The 18353-nt window shown below is 38.7% G+C and overlaps 1 protein-coding gene across 6 annotated transcripts in view; it reads left to right on the top strand.

Moving 5' to 3' along the window:
• LOC141432258 (embryonic polarity protein dorsal-like) overlaps nt 1-17561 on the top strand; it is a 76108-nt gene extending 58547 nt beyond the window's left edge. For 4 of the 6 annotated variants that reach the window (XM_074093798.1, XM_074093796.1, XM_074093797.1 and 1 more), the window contains one exon: nt 1287-2707. In XM_074093798.1, the coding sequence (XP_073949899.1) occupies nt 1287-2525 (1239 nt within the window). In that variant the 3' untranslated portion in view covers nt 2526-2707. Of the gene's footprint in view, nt 1-1286; nt 2708-3797; nt 3873-9355; nt 9398-10699; nt 10798-12258; nt 12418-13027; nt 13214-14293 lie in introns of those variants that run through there. The other 2 variants (XM_074093801.1, XM_074093800.1) reach the window with 2 other exon arrangements.
• Nucleotides 17562-18353: the final 792 nt, after the last annotated feature.

Raw genomic sequence — 18353 nt, 5'->3', positions numbered from 1 at the left:
GCATTTAGGACGTCTAAAAATCCACCACTGGTAGAGAAAAATTTCTCAATGAAATTCAACGAGGTATAATTTTTCTTCTAAACCAATTTGAAATGAAACAAAAAAGGAATTCGGCTTCTAAAATCCGGCTCAGAAACTCTTAGCTCTTTAAACCCTCGTATGCGGGAACAAAAAAAAATACTGAATTTAGCTGATTTAAAAAAAATACAAAAAGATAGCCTCAAATTTGGCACTGATCAGCGGCTAAACATACAAGGGGTTAACGCTGTAATTCGATATGGGTAATGGAAACATAATATCATCTTACCTACACGTAATTTTTTTTTTGTTGTAGTGGCATGAAAGTAAGCAATAGATGAACGAGTTAGTTTGAATAATACTTGTTAGTTTGATAATACGAGTTCATCTATTGCACTTTTGGCCGAGACTAAACATTGTGCTTTTCACGATCACTGCGAGTGTTCAAAGCCTCACAAAAAAAAGAGGAAAAAAAAACGATCACTGCGAGGAAATAAGAAATATTTATCACAAAACAAACAATAATAATCCAATGACTGCGTTGCTCCCGCCGTGTGACACTCTTTACCGGCCCGGATAATACCGACATGGAAATATCGACCCGATTATTCGTGTGTGTGGGCCGGTAAATAGTGTCACCCCTCCCGCCGATTTTAGTTTTTCTTTTGTGACATAATATTTTTTTTAAAGAGTCCGTTCTTAGTGGCCAGTTCGTAACCACATATTTAAAAAATCAAAACGTCATCCTCGTCATGTCCGACCTGCTGCGATGCTGTGGCGTTTTTTCATACTTCAAAAAAATTAAAGCATTTTGTGCATATTATGCGTTTAAGAAAAAAAAACACCTCATATGTCATGAATGACACATTCTCATTGGTCAATTTAATTTCACATGCAGCCGACGATTACTTTTGATTGGTCCAATTGTCGTTGTAGCACGCCGCGAATGAAATTCAGAAATTATATTCTAAAAAGTCGTATCGTATTATGAAATACATATATTGATACGACCTTTTTTCGTAATGTGTTACATTGTTGTCGTGTTTTGCGAGCCATAAATGAGTCAGCTGTTAAATGTACATATATAATATAGGCAGATTTGGGTACTGGATTTAGGTTATCGATGGCCTCAATTTCGAGCAATGCCGTGAAAAATGAGTTTTTTTGGTTAATCAAGGTGTAAAGAGAACTATTACACTCTATACACTAGCACGGCATCAATATCAATTTTATTAGATCAATGATTCTAGCAATTTCCTTCTCCACAGGTCCAGATCTGCCTCCGGCGCATATCCGACCAGGCCCGAAGCACCCCTGTGGACTTCGAGTACACGCCGGACTTCGCAGGTACCCGCAACAAGCCGCTGCCCGACCCGGGAGTGCTGGCCCTCCTGCTGGCCGGCAAGCCCGACACAAACAACAACGACAAAGACAAAGACAACACCGTCAGCTCCTCCAGCGACTCCGTGTCCGTCTCCGTCTCCGACGAGAGCGGCTCCGCCACCATAGCGGACCTTAACGGCAACATCATCCCCCCAGACAATGAAAAGAGCCTCAACGAACTCTTAGACCAAGTCGCTGAGCTCGACGAGATATATACAGAGAACCGCACGCGCCTCCAAAACGTAACTACCCTCGAAACCGACGACGTCGAAGACTTCAACGACGCCGGCACTTACACCTCCCTCCAGCTCGCTTTCCGGAACCCCGTCCTCATATCCGAACCGGAAACGTACGAGGACGTCCAAGTACAGACTTACCGCGGCCCGATCATAGAATTTGCTCCTTTGAAACGCGACACTGACGAGGAACGAGCCCCCCCTCTGCCCCCCAAACGCGTCCGCAAAGCGCCCTCTGTCGAAGGCTTCAAGACTTCTCAAACATCCGTGAACAGTTTCCTAAAACCGGGCAAACAGTTACCCATCACGCGTAATTTAGACACCAGTCGTACTGAATTATCCGTAGCTCGCAGCGAGCCCGCGCTGCCGCCCGCTCCCAAAAAACGTTCTTTCCTATCCCGTCTGTTCCGACGGAAGGAGAAGTCCCCCGCGCCTAGTGTCAAATCCGAAGGGCCCGTCAAAAAGTCGAAACCTGTCGGCCGTTCCGTCAGCAGCGTCTCTGGGCATCGTCCCTCCAAATTCAAAACTTCAATATCCCACACCTCTCTCAAAGATAACGCTTCTGGAACAGGTCTGAGCTACGCTGATAGCGTCACCCACATATCTCTCCACGGCGATGAGAACGAGAAAAACACCTCTCAAACTCGCTTGTCCCGGCCATCTAGCTTGGCCCCCCTTCCACCAACAGATGGAGACACTATCCTAGTAGCCGAAAGCGTGCTAGCTCTAGATGCTTCTCAATTCAAGAAGCTACAAGACGACTTGGATCTAACGGACGCGGAACACTACGCTCTCTATATGGCCGTAGCGCCGCACGCGACCGTGTCAGAATTTGACGAAACCAGCTGCTATTATTCGCCGGTAGATGGCAGCAAGTTTCAGAATTAATTGTATTAAAAATCAAAAGTGAAGTTTTTATCCGACTACGGCTAATATAGAGTGACACCGACTATACCAGAAGAGTCGATTCCTTCTATGGTTATTTTTAAATAGTTTAATAATACTAGGGTCCAGTATAATTGGATTTATCGTAGGCTTAGTTGCCAATTAAGTATCAACGAGCCTAAGATTAAATGATGTATAGTAGACATTTGACGAAGCCAAAGAATGACTCTAATGTTTCACCATCCATTGATTAGTGTTAACTGAGTTAAATGTGAATTTCGAATAGACGGAGACGGCATCACATTTAACCGTCAGTTAACACTAATCAATGGATGGTGAAACAGCCCCTAAAGAGATTAATTTATCTACTGCGTCATCAGAAATTTCGCGAGTGTGTTAATATGCAAATAATTAATTAGTAAACGGGTGTCATTCCATCGAATTAAAATAGCCGTAGTCGAATTTAAAACTTTCTTTCTTTTGTTATGATATATAATTAACACAATGAGACTAAATAAATGCTAGTCCGCCCCGTACTTAGCCAAATTTTTTCTAGTATTTTTTTTACATAATCTTGACAGGCTCTCTAGCTTATGAAGCGACATAATAATAGAAATGCTATTTAGGTAAAAAAGATGCTATTGATATAACAAAGTAGTAAATCGTTTTCCCTAAAGCTATAAGGCAGCTAATAAATAAGTATTCTCGTATGTAATAGTAATAAAATATACCAACTAGAAAGTATAAATAACATATGCAAATTTCCAACTATTTGCGTGCTACGTAACTGCAATGTAATTTCTTACAGCCGTACTCAGAGACGTCAATCAATTAATCTTGCAATAGTAACGATGTTCCATATGACTTTAATATCGATTAAATTTAACTGACGTCTTGAGTATGGGCGATTAGTTCTTAAGCGCAGGAAGAAGAGCGATTAGTGAAAAAGTCTCTGTAGACGGGTGATAATTAAGACACTGGTTTTGAACGCACTGGCGGACTAAGGACTGAGCGGGGCTGAGGCGGCAGAGCTGTATGATCCCCACGACTTAGAATATGTACTTAATATATTTTTAGTCTAATTGAGAACCTGGTCATGAGAACTTGTGGACATTTTGGAGGCCCCCTGACTGGAGGCCAGGGGCGGGCTCTCCGCTCCACAGTTAGTACGTCACTGTTGAACGTTCTTCTTTCTGCGCGGTTATGTTTTATTTAATTTATTTATTGTACTATTAAAGTGTGTTATTTATTAATTGTGTACTTGCTATGTTCTAGATTCGGACTATTTAGGTAAAAAAAAGAGGAAGACGGCGCACTTTGAAATATTTCAATCGGCGTACAAACAAGACAGTAAGTTTCGCTGTTCCCATTTCTATCTCGTTCTATTTGGGATTATTGGTATAATCATATCTAGAGACATGAAATTTCTATTTCCCATACATACGACGTAGTCAAAATTGAAAATGTCTATTTACAGATATTGTTTCCTGGAACTAAACCTCTGATTTTAACATACATTGCCTCAATTGAATGTAAATAATATAGCTTTTGGAATGTCTTGAGCTTTTTCTGGGAATTTTTAGATATCATGTCTCTAGGGGAACTGTTTCACCACTCCTATAAGTTTTTAACACGTGACAGGTGTAAGGTACTTACAATGGGTGTGTAATGAATTGCGTGTCAACCAACTGCATAATTTTAGGCATAGTAAAAAATTTATATTATTTGTAATCTCGTAATGTACGAGATTAAACATGTAAATGATTAAGATTGATTGTTTTATGGCAGAAGATCTTATTTATTTTGTCTAACGTCTCTTATTATAAAAAATGTGCTTTTGGATCGGTGTTTAGATGTAAGTTTCTAGTACATTTTTACGGGAAATTAACTATTTTAGAATATCGTATATAGACATATTGAATGTAGGATAGGTATATTACGTATTCAAAATTAGTAAATAACAATGGTGGTGGTGTTACTAACACACAATAAATATAAACATTATTTATTTAATTATACCTACTATTTATGGTTTTATAAAATTATATGTTGTTAGCAATGTGCGTTTTTAATTTATTACTCGTTGTTTATTTAATGTTCATTGTTTAATATTAGTTATATTTATATACGAAGGTTTGATTTCTATTTGGTTGAATATTTTTGGGGCTCGATGTTTCGTGCATTTGAATATGTGCACTTGTTTAAGTTTTTTAAACGTTGAACTTCTTGATGTTTATTTTGGTTTATGTTACTCTAATTTATTGATGTGTCTTTTGTCTAGTTTCATTAAATATATGATAATGCAATGATCTTGTGAATGTTTGCTAGGTCTCGTACAGAAAGTTTTGAAAAGTTTCAATTAATTTTTTTTTATTTCAATTTTTCTGAAAATAGAATCTCTGTACATTTACAATGCACTCGTGTGTTCATATTTGCTTATTTATAATTGCCGTGTTAGTATATAATACCTTGATACCGTGATAGTAGATGCTGCTGAATGCACATGCTGAACACATGCCTCTGACAATGAGAAGGATCGGGCAGTACCCCTTAAGAGCGTTTATACCTGCTGAGCTGGCAACGTTGCATTTTTGTTAGTTTTTCTCGATTATTCCATAAAAATTGAATGAAAATTAAAAATGCTTTCTGATAGAACACTTCTTAATATGTAAGTTAATGTGTATATTCCAATAATTATTCGTGATAGACTTTTATATTACTTAAAAACAAATTAATGTCTATGACCGGTTTTTAAAGAAAATAAAAGTCTACAACGAATAATTATTGGAGTAGACACATTAACTTGTATATTAAGAAGTGTTCATTCAATTTTTATGGAATAATCGAGAAAAACTAACAAAAATGCAACGTTGCCAGCTCAGCAGGTATAACGCTCTTTACTTAGCCGGTTCTTTGGTAGGCGAAATAACTACATGGCATAGGTACCGTGAGGTCCGTTCCGCGTTACAATCCTGCTCGCGATTGGCTCACTTAGTTGTGTAACCAATCACGAACGTGGCACAATGAGGGCTATCGCGTATGAATTCGCCGCTAGAGGCGCTAGTGTAGCGAGAGGTCTCCGAAATGTCAAATCTCATAGTTTTTGGGTGAGCTACGCGGGTTTATTTATAATTAGAATAATTTTGTGAATATTTTGCAATATCTGAAATTAATTATGGCAAATATGCGCTCCGGGGCAATGAATGTCTGTGTTTTGAGACAGTTTTGTCTTTCGGAAACCTTTGTCCTCCCTTTTTTCCGAACAAAACGGGGACTATGCAACACTGTGGCATGCTCGATATTTTTATGGTACGGTTTTAAGGTGTATTAAATAATGATTTTAATCTAAACTTTGTTTTCACGCCCGTAATAACAGACTTTGAAAGCCATACTTAAAAACCTCACGCAACAGTGCGCCATCTAGTGAGACAAAAAACGATAGCCCTCATTGTCAAAGTTGTCAAACGTACCTCACATACCAGCCTAACACAGACACCCTCATGGTAATGCCATTAGTGACCCAGGAAGGCACCTATTTTATTTAGCCACAGTTATTTAGTATGAATAGTACATTGTGTCTTAAGGGCGGTAAATAAGGAATTACGAACGAGAGTATTAGAAGCCCAAAGTCGAAGACTGAGGGCTTTAATGAGTCGATGTTCGTAATTCTAGTACCGCCCGTGCGACATACAATGTTTTTCATCACATTTGCGAGTAAAATTTTATATTTGTAAAAGAAAAAATATAATTGTTCCAAATATTGGCGATACCTTAGGCAGCGCTCTTGGCAGCGCCGCCCTCCCCCTACCCCTCCCGCAGCATGCGCCGCAACGTGCATAACCATCAGTACGCGCAATGACTCATTTACCGACCACGGGTTTCATGACAAGCACATTAAGGTCGAGGGTTTTATTTGGGGGGTTGCAACCAAGGTAGCCTGCATGTTACGACACTGTTTACGAGCAAGTGTGATGAAAAATTGATTTACTTTCTGTATGTGACCATGTTTTCAAAAGGGCCGTACCATAAACGGAACTTTATTCTCTAGAGCTAAGGGCCACTATGACCGCATAGTGTTGCACTCTGCAGTTCAATGTTGCCAGTACAAAAAAAAACTATTTTTAAGCTGATGTGGATATGTGTGCTGCTAACTTGGAAGAACATAGTTCAAAATATTTTAATATGATAAGTGCATTAAAAACCCGATTGTAGAAGGTCATTTTATGACAGGTTTAAAATAGAAATTAATATTACGGATGGCAAGGTTGATGTTAGAGGTTGTTTTCTAAAAAACAACCAAAGTGTGACATCAACATTATCATATTGGCCATAGCATGTCGTACGACTGTTATTGTGTGGCATATCTACTTATAATTGCTTGTGTTATCGGGTTTTTTCTGTAGGTATGGTAGGATGTGTTTTTGATGAGACGATACTTTAAAGCTTAAATTGTAATATTCGAGTAAACCATCCAAATCTATCTATACCTATTATAACTGAATCGTATCATATATGAAATATGTCGTCTGTACGTCCATTAATTATATATTAAACGGTGAACAGCTGTTTAAAGGCAAACGTGTGCTTCAAGTTTATTCCAAATTAAAATGTTTATGATCGTACAATTTATATGTATATGATAGTCATGTTTTGTTTAAAGCACATTTTTAATGTATATTTTAAATGTTATTCAAAAATTGAAATTGCACGCTGTGTAATATATTATTATAACCCCCAAATTGTGGGTGCAATAAAGCCTATAAAGTTTTATATATCTTTGTTATATGTCTTTTGGATTAACACATATCTATTATTAGAATTGAAACCGCATTATTAAACATTTTAGATGAATTTACAATCTATTAAAATACATTTTGACATATATTAGACGCGACTGCAAAGCGATATAAGTACGAATTGTATCATTTTGCCGCCGTCAGTATAGTTTTTACACTTTTATAATTACAACTGTATTTTGATACACAAGCTTGAGTGACATGGGAATCTATTAATAATGCTAATAAAATATGAGTGTTTTTTTTTCGTCACAGACAAATTTTCCTAAAATTTCAAAAGGTACGATGTTGTTTTGTGGCATGGTTGTGATTTGATATAACTTCGAATGAACGTTACATACGTAATAGAAAAATTTAAAGATCTGTTTTACTACATTTTTATAAATTTGATGTGACAGATAGATGTGATTCTGTCTCAGTTTAGTCGGACTAAACAAACAGAGACGGCATCATAGTCATCTGTCACATTAAATTTTCAATGAGTTATGAAACAGGGATAAGTGGAGTTTATGTATTTGCCTATATTACAAAGATTGAAACACAAGACTAATTTAAACATTGGACTGTTGATAGACATAACCGCAAATAATTTTAACAAAAAAAAAACGACTTCTTCGAGCTTCATTAGGAGTGGTTTTATCTGGTATTGTACAAGTTTAAACGGAACCAAACAAAAATACAACCGAATTCGTTAAAAAAAATTCAACTACTAAGCCGCGGAGAAACTTATACAATGTTTAAAGGTTCTTGAGTTTAAAGGTGTTCTTTGTACTAATTTTTTTGTAATAGGTATGTTTTTTATATATTCTTATATATTGTCCCGTGTGTAACGTTTATCGAGGTTTTTTGTAATGTTTTATTTCTGTTCACACATATTTATATTAGCTTTTAGTCTAGCATCAGTGAGTTCGACGTTTAAAACGCATGTTTTATCTTGTAAATATTTTTTAAGTTTTGTTTTACACTAACTGGGTTCCACTGGCTGTGGCTGTGCTACGAGCGAAAAAAAATCCGTTGAAAAAAATATTTTGTAGTGAAATGGATCATTTTGAATTATCTGATTATTTTACTTGTTAGGTAAATAGGTCATTCTACTTAATTTGCACGTTTTTTTTTGCAAAAATAAATTAATATATCTTAAAGACCTTAACCATTTCAAAGCTGCGTAAAAACGCATATATTTATTGCCATAAACATAGTTTGTTGTAATTGCTTTTTTTTTTAATTATGAAGGCCAGGAATATCAATGGCCACTCTGCTCATGATTTGCAGAAACTTACCGTAGTATTTAACAAAGCTATTGTAAGTGAAATACCGATTCTACACATTATCTATTCTCAATGCAGGTCAGATGCAAGGGTCGAGTATTCCAAAATATGCACTTTGGAAACCTACGTGCAAATTTAAGTAGAATGACCCATTTACAAAATGGACATCGCTAAATGTCAGAGTTTAAGTTAAATTAGAACGATTAATTGGCAAAGGTGGCACGCTATGTAACTTTTTTTTTGTTTACCGCATGATTGTGATTTTTTTTTCTATGTTTGCTGCCAAGGTTTTAGTGCTTTTGTATTCTGCTATTGTTAGTAATTACAGAATGGACAGCACGATGAATTCATTGTATTTATGTCAATGAAATCACTCTTGTTTTTATAATGGCGACCACGAACCGGAAGACGAAGCGTTGGCCTCTTACTTGATCGACAGACGACATAGCGAATTACTCGCAACCGTTGGATGAAAATAGCTAGTTGTCGTTCATTGAGGCGTTCTAAAGGGGAGGCTCTTGTTCAACAGTGGACATCTTCCGGCTGATGGTGAATATAATATCACAGTTAACGTCGTGTTGGCCATCCTGAATGTCATGGAAGAATCCTTTGATTCTGAAAGCAATTTTCCAGAAATAAGCAATTTAAAAGAAATCTCCATGACACTGCACGATATTATTTAGGTACCTTAAGAATTGAGTGTGCGAAATATTTGTAGTTTAAAGTTTGTAAACTTGACATATTTGACTTACCGTGCTTTTGCTTACAGTGGGATTTGCGCACGATTCGCCGATCAAAACGGAACCTAGAGGTAAGTAGAGCTATCCATTAGTATTGTAAACTAGCTGCGCGCTCCGGCTTGCCACGGGTTGCCACCTATACTAATGCCGGAAATAAGACAGTCTCAGTTTTATATGGAGATTTTTACTCTTGCATACAATTCTTTATTCGTTCAAACCCTCTGACAGTTACTTACAAATCAGTATCAGATATTGGTGCTGGTGCCTGTACGATTAAATAGTATTAGCGATTTGGTATTGAAATTCACTTATCCTATAAGCATTATTTATAAAAGTTATTGTTATTAACACTTACATGGATGCGTAATCCGAAATAAACTTTATTTAATTCAATTTTAATTAGCTTGGGGCTTAACGAGTATTATGCAATAGGGCATATTAGGCAAAGCTCTGCGCAGGGGGCGGCACTAGCGCAAACCGTAAATAAACCGCCATGACAACGTTAGTTCTCTTTATACTTTGTCGCCATGACGAATCATGACCAAGCAGTATTAACCCGTCGCGCGAACAACGACTTTTTTTGGTAATTTTGGACTAGTACCCTATGTTAAGAAGCCGAAGCCGTGGTGGCCTAGTGGTTTGACCTATCGCCTCTCAAGCAGAGGGTCGTGGGTTCGAACCCCGGCTCGCACCTCTGAGTTTTTCGGAATTCATGTGCGGAATTACATTTGAAATTTACCACGAGCTTTGCGGTGAAGGAAAACATCGTGAGGAAACCTGCACAAACCTGCGAAGCGATTCAATGGTGCGTGCGAAGTTCCCAATCCGCACTGGGCCCGCGTGGGAACTATGGCCCAAGCCCTCTTGTTCTGAGAGGAGGCCTGTGCCCAGCAGTGGGACGTATATAGGCTGGGATGATGACCCTATGTTAATGGGTGATCGAAAATAGTAACAAAAATTGACTAATCACGAGTAATTAGATACGCGCCATTGTGGCGCGCAGGGTGTCCGTCGGGTTAATACCTATAGAAATCATGACATATTTATGAGTAGCAAAATCAATTATATTTACATCAATAGTAGCGATAGAGCTATATTTCCAAAAATTTAATTGAAATAATATGATATTACGGCATCCTACGGAAATTTAAGATACTTACTCAAAAACATAATCCATAAACATATGGTATTTGCTAGTGCTGCACTCTGACGGGATAAAATTGCAGTAATATACCCTATGAGGGAGGCCTGTGCCCAGCAGTGGGACGTATATAGGCTGGGATGATGATGAATATACCCTATTGGGCTCAGGTGTTCTCAAACATTTTCTGGTGGTTATTATTTCGATAACCATTTTAAACATCTTTTTTCAGATGCGAGCCCGGCGCTGCAGATCCAGAGTCCGCCCATGATGGGCAGCCCGCACTATGCGCCGGCGCAGTTCCCCGACCCCGCGGATCCCCGCTATCAGGTACGTTTCGACCATTTTGCTGCTAACACAGAAATAATAATGTTGGGAATATAAAAAATGTGTGTCACGTACAACCGGTTGCCACCAGAAATAATTCCGATCCGCATTGGCGATTCTTTACTTCAAATAGCGAATCTACTGTGTTAAAAATGAAGTTGTATTAAATAATTGTGATGTATAGATATCATTTAATAATATTATATACCTCGTTGAGTTGCTTGCCGGATTCTTCTCATCAGAGGTTTTTCCGAACCGGTGGTAGTTTTTTTTTTACATTCATAAGTGCCTGTTGTAGCCTAAATTGAATAAAGATATTTTGACTTTGACTTTTGACTTTGAACGGCACCGCCTCATCAGCTCGCTGCCAGCCAGGCGCCAACCATACGCTCATAACGGTAAAGAAATAACTAGAAGCTAAATAAACTAGCTTATGCGGAGGAGAGTTTGCTGTGTTCTGATGCCAAAATAATTTCTGTCGAAAAAGCTTTGACCTGTGTGTGCGCTGTGAGAGTTGTGTTCCGTTAGAAGTGGAAATTGCGGACAAGGAAGGCCGACCCCAAGTAGATGGGATAAGGTCTAGCCCGGAGGATGAGCTGTGACCTTAACACGTCCGGCCCCAGTGACACAACGTCTGTGACTTTAAGTTCTTACTCCTATGCCAGTGACACTTATTTGTGAGCTTAGTGGATCGCATTCGACTCCGGCAACGTTCCGCTAAGCCCTTACGCTATGCCAGCCTTTAAGAGGTACGAATTATTTTGACGCGACATGCGTGTCATTGGCGTTGGAGTTAGTACTAAAAAGACACAGACGTTGTGTCACCGGCACCGGAATGAATTGCGTCTGTGACACGTATACGTGTCGCTGGCATAGAAGTGAGTGCTGTGGCATATGCGTGGGCATATGCGTAGGCATAGCGTAAGAGCTTATGGATCGTTGCCGGGGTGGAACGTTTTAAAAAGCCTCACACGGAGATTTAAGGAAAAATATGCATTGAGGACCTTAACAACCCACAACACGAGATGTAATACAGTACGATTAATTGGAGTTAACACTTGACAGATGGGCGTGCCTTCAGTCAATTTTCAACTTTGACGTCATACGAATAAAGCCATTTTTAGTATACCGCTACCCACGTTTACAGATTATGTAAAAACTATTTTATTTGTATGACCTCAAAGTTGAAAATTGACTGAAGGCACGCCCATCTGCCAAGTGTTAACTCCAAGTAATCGTATTGTATTATTGTGTGCCCTTACATGGCGTCATGGACTGACCTATAATAACTGAAACACCTTTTACAACTATGTACAGTCAAGGGCAAAGATATCGACACGGCCAAAATTGCAAAAATATGTATACACGGCCTTAATGTTTAGTGCATAAAGTCGTGTATACATATTTTTGTAACTTGGTCAATGAATAAATGTACTTATATGAATAAAATATGTATTGTTCCAGCAATGGATCCCGGAGGCGAGCAACTTGACGGTGCCGGGCGCCAACCCGTTCGCGGACGCGCGCGGCTTCTGGGGCCCGCACGACTACGGAGCGCCCGCGCAGCCCCCGCAGCCCGCGCAGCCCGCGGACCCGCGCCGCTCGCCGCACATGACCATGCAGGTCGGTTCACTGTGCCACTTGTACTCTTGTTACTCCTGAAGTAAAGTTAACAATAGAATACGGCATTTTAGGCAAAGCTCTGCGCAGGGGGCGACACTAGCGCAAACCTCCATGGCAACGTCAGTTCTCTTTATATTTTGTCGCCGTGACAGATCATGACCAAAGAGTATTAGTACCTACCTATAGAAATCATGATATATTTATTAGTAACAAAATAACCTTCTGAAAATAACATGATATTTACATCGATAGTAAAACGATAGACCTATATTTTCAAAAATTAAATTGAAATAATACGATATTATTACTATCTTATGAAGATCGCAGAAAGCTATTATTGGCTGCAAGTAACATAATCGTCGTGAAGTTCTTAGGGGAAAGCCTATAACTCCCGAATTGGGCGTCTTCCGATTAATCATCATCATCAGACGGCAGACGTCCACTGCTAAACAAAGGCCTCCTCCTTGGAACGCCACAATGAACGACAACTCGCCATTTGCATCCACCGGTTTCCCGCAACTCACGACGTCAGTCCATCTGGTGGGAGGCCTGCCAACGCTTCGCCTTCCGGTCCGTGGTTTCGATTGATATAATTAAATGATATTTTTAGGGCATGGTGGCTTCCCCGATGCAAGGGGTAGTGTCCCCCGTGCACCAAATGTCCCCGATGCACCAGCAGTCGCCGATGCACCAGCAGTCGCCGATGCACCAGCAGTCCCCGCTACATCACCCGTCCCCGATGCTACAGCCGTCGCCGACGCCGCAAATGCAGCCCATGCCCATTAATATGCCTATGGTGAGTACTTTACGGTGAAGGAAAACATCGTGAGGAAACCTGTACAAACCTGCGAAGCAATTCAATGGTGTGTATGAAGTTCCCAATCTGCACTGGGCCCGCGTGGGAACTACTGCCCAAGCCCTCTCATTCTGAGGGGAGGCCTGTGCCCTGCAGTGGGACGTATATAGGCTGGGATGATGAGTACTTTAAACCCTCCCTCCCTGTCTTAATCCTCATTGCTAAGGGTCGTCTCCTCTTATTTATTTATTTATTTATTATTATTTACTTAAGACAAAATGTCCGGACATTCACTCTCCATTTGACTGTCTTCGGCAGCGTGAATGATTTCTTGGGCGTCTAACGTCTCCTGCCTCATAGTAGCTTGCTATGAAATTTCCTGTTCATGTTCTTTTTCCTTGCTATGCTTACGTGATTAGTAATCACTAGTGACTTCAAATGAATTTGATCCACAAATTCTACTCGCAAAATTAAAAAAATATATATAAATAGTTTATTTAGCATGGAACACTTATTACAATTAATGGGGTATATCTATCAGACTCCAAACTAAGTTGAACCTGTATCTTGGTAGCCTGCGAGTGTGATTAACAAGATTAACCAAAGTATGATAGAAGTTATTGTTACATACTGAATAGAAACAATGAATTTGCGATTACGGTCTGTTTATGTTTCCATCATCATCATCCCAGCCTATATACGTCCCACTTCTGGGCACAGGCGTCCTCTCAGCACAAGAGGGCTTGGGCCATAGTTCCCACGCGGGCCCAGTGCGGATTGGGAACTTCGCACGCACCATTGAATAGCTTCGCAGGTTTGTGCAGATTTCCTCACGATGTTTTCCTTCACCGCTAAGCTCGTGGTAAATTTCAAATGTAATTCCTCACATGAATTTTGAAAAACTCAGAGGTGTGAGCCGATGTTCGAACCCACGACCCTTTGCTTGAGAGGCGATAGGTCAAACCACTAGGCCACCACGGCTTATACAACGCCACCACGGCTTATTGTTTATGTTTGTGTGTAATAAAAGCTTGTTTTTTTTGACAAAATATCAATGATTCTGTGTAACTCGGTCCACAGCAGGCGATGGACGCAGGCGACAGTCTGAGCAACGAAGCGTTCGACTCGGCCGATCTCTCCGGCATCATCAAGATGCTCAACCGCGCGCCGGAACTGACCGACAGTTTGCGACAACTCTCCACCTCCGACCTCATACAGTGAACGCTGCACGCGCCACGGACGTGCCAACTGGACACTAAGTCTTTATAGTGGACACTCAATAATACTTGTGGACACTCAATCTTAATTGTGGACACTCAATAATACTTGTGGACACTCAATAATACTTGTGGACACTCAATAATACTAGTGGACACTCAATAATACTTGTGGAGACTCAATAATACTAGTGGACACTCAATAATTTTAGTGGACACTCAACCTTAATAATGGAACTCAGTAATAATAATGGACACTCAATAGTAATTTGACATTCAACCTGAATATGCATAGTTGCGACTCAATTCAAACAGTGGACACTCGAGCTGCAAATCGAAAATTAGATTGTGAACAAATTAAGCTATCAGTGGCTTGAAGAGTGCCACTATATTTACTATTAAAGAACACTCAACCTAGAATTAATGATAGTCCACATTACATATTGAGTGTAATTTGAACGCGACATTTTTGTGTTACGCCTGTTTCGAACAAACTCTACCGAATGACGCTCGATCCGAAAAACGATTCGAGAAAGTAATTTAGTACAATGCAACATAAAATATCGATATTAAACGATGTCCACAAACAAGTTCATAATTACACAATTGTACGTAATGATCGAAAATGAACAGGTGCGTTTTCAACGAACAAATATAGTTGTGTTTACGTGATATATCGCATGTGCTGGAGTGAAATGAACTTAGTGCTTGTTTAACGGAACGCCCTGTGTTATTTAACAATTTAAACTGTTTTCACGGATGTGCCTTAGCTTTGTGCCCTAAACAAACTGTTACCACTAAGTCTTAAGGTTTAGGCAGTGATTTTTTACGACACAATATTACTTTTAAGCTTTACGCAAAAGAACTGTCCGTATTTCATCTCAGATATCATGCACAATTTTTAAACTATGCTAATTTAGAGTCCGATAAAAAAGTAGAAATTAAATGTAGTTACTACTTCCTTTGTAATTGTCACATTTTTAACGTAAAGTTTTAAACGTGGCGACAATTTAACAAACGGCTAACAGATAGTATCTTTTCCAAGGGATCCTTTTACTGCCATAATTTTATAAGTCATAACGTAATGTTAGTCATCGTTTTTTTTTTTTTCGCTGAAACCGTACATTTTTCATAAATTTTTAAATGGTCGTAGTAAGGTTTGTTTTATAACAATTCTGAAAAAAAGGAAAAAGAGTTATGTCAAACGTTACATTATGACTAACAATATATAGACCCCTTTTCTAACTTTAACATTGGCGGAATCATTGATAGTATCGAAGGAGGATTTTAAGGAATTGAATTGAGAAATTGTAGTTTTATTATCTGTAGCCTACTTTTTCTTGTCGGTCGCTATTTATAAGTTCAATAATCATGCTATGAAAATCGGCAATTTGAAATCATCATTTGACTTTCGTTTATAAATGTGTGTATATACGTATGGGATGAATATTGTTTATATGTTTCGTGATATTATTATGTGCTGTATCTTTTGGCCAATCGTTAGCGTGCGTTTAAATGATTTGTATAGTTTTTAATGTACAGAAAGCATGTTTTTTTTTTGTATCACTATGATCTCGATCATTATAGTCTCTCAACGAGGATAGTGTGTTTGTAGGTTTCCTCGTGTCATGATGTTTTACTTTACTTATAAACTATCTTGTTCTATTGCGTCTGATTCACACACGAAGGGCGCGTGCCACCTTACTGTCATTGTAAAAATATCAAAACTTCAAGTGTTAAACAGCTTTGTGACAGACCAGAGGTTTTCAACCATGAATAGCTATTTTAATGAGAAAATAGCACGAAAACAACTGACGCGTGGCGTGTGCGATTCGTACCTACCTACCGACCTAACTAAACTACTGGCTATTTTTTACTGGTTGTGCCGTGAAACTTTGATGAACGAAAAGGTTGAAAACGCCTGTGACAGACTGACAAATGGACAGCGAAATCTTTGTAAAGGAGTATCGACACTCTTTGGTATTATCCTTAAAACGTTAAAGTTCTAGAGCAGGGTTTCTCAAACTTATGGCTCCACGTACCCCTGATAAAGTTTCTAGACGACAGCGAACCCCTACCTAACTAACTAATAAAACTGGCTGTTGGAGAAACTAAGTTTATTTTTATTTCAATCATCATGATTATATAATGTATATTATTTATTTCAATAAAAGGTAATAAATATAGGTAAGAATCGTCTTGCCAACGCATAATTAACAAATTTTGAGTTGAAATAAAAAATACTAAAAGACTCCAAAAACCAATCTTAATCATCTTGCCAGTCTTGCAGCCACCATCACGTACACCTTGTCGCGAACCCCCTACCGTCGAATAGCGAACGCCTAGGGGTTCGCGTACCCCACTTTGAGAAACCCTGTTCTAGAGTTACGATCTCAATGCATTTTTTATGGATTGTCATTTCGTTTATATTTTGTATTATACCTGTACCGTTTCTATTTATTTAGAGACGCCTATTAGGTATTTCCAGTTTTGTTATTGATTGGGCTATGTATATAGTATAGTTGTCAGCCATTACAATTTTGCAGCGTGTTAAATTTCTCTATTTTTTATAAGAGGTTTTAAAATTATATGTTTCTTGTTTTCTAGTTGTTGTTCTGAAGTTTAAAGTAATTTCGAGATAAGAAAATGAGATTGAAACAAAATACGATGTGGTATAAACGCGGATTACAAGGATTATCGTATAAATTATTACTTTTGTAAGTATTATGGCTATCGTTAAATTTTGATTTCGGCGCGGCGTGATATCAGAGAGATGGTTGTGTTTAGATTGTTTTTTAATTCATTACGCCAGATAAGTTGTCAGCCATCAGTTTTAGCGGTTATTAAAATGGCATTATCGCGTAAAAGATGTATTGTATCTTTTGTATGTAGATTTTACTAAATCCCGGAATATCAATGCAACTGCCTGATCCAATATACTTAGATATATATGTAGAAACTTTAATCCCACTAATATTATAAATGTGAAATTTTGTAAGTCTGTTTGTAAGTTCATCACGTCTAAACCGCTGAACCGATTTAGGTGAAATTCGGTTTACAGATAGTTCGAGTCCCGGGGAAGGACATAGGATAGTTTTTATCCCGTAAAATTGCATACTTCCCGCGGGATAGCGATAACGGAGTCGTAGGTAACGAGTAACGGCTACTTCATGAATAAAGCTTAACTGTTTTGAGCGAGTGGTTTAGTAGGTTTTGTATTATTAATGGCTATCGTAAAGTGTTTTGCTAAAAAATGGTCTGAAGGATATCAACTTATGTATTCGTCCTGCGAATATTTTGTATTGTAGCTTGCAAATGTTCACCGTAAGAGTAATTAAGTCATAATTTTCAAATGTTTGAGTGTAGTTTTTCGCTCGACCGTATTATAAGGTGTGTTTAAAACCCTATAAATAACGGTGTCCTTAATATCGCGTAGTGTTGTATTGGCATTAACAAAATCTCTGTTTTTGATTGAAAAACTGTTTGTGTTCGTATAGGATCTACCTTGTTTCCTATTAAGTTGAAATACATAGTCAAAGTACATAATGGTTAATTTGACATAATGCAGTTTTCTAAAAAATAGACAATTTTAGCGAAAATTTAGCGAAGCCGTGGTGGCCTAGTGGTTTGACCTATCGCCTCTCAAACAGAGGGTCGTGAGTTTTTCGAAATTCATGTGCGGAATTACATTTGAAATTTACCACGAGCTTTGCGGTGAAGGAAAACATCGTGAGGAAACCTGCACAAACCTGCGAAGAAATTCAATGGTGCGTGTGAAGTTCCCAATCCGCACTGGGCCCGCGTGGGAACTATGGCCTAAGCCCTCTTGTTCTGAGAGGAGGCCTGTGCCCAGCAGTGGGGCGTATATAGGCTGGGATGATAGACAATTTTACAGGATTGTTATACGATAAACATAACCTAAA

The sequence above is a fragment of the Choristoneura fumiferana genome, chromosome 10 (assembly GCF_025370935.1).
Source record: "Choristoneura fumiferana chromosome 10, NRCan_CFum_1, whole genome shotgun sequence".
Classification (NCBI taxonomy): domain Eukaryota; kingdom Metazoa; phylum Arthropoda; class Insecta; order Lepidoptera; family Tortricidae; genus Choristoneura; species Choristoneura fumiferana.
This window is presented reverse-complemented; position numbering and strand designations above follow the sequence as displayed.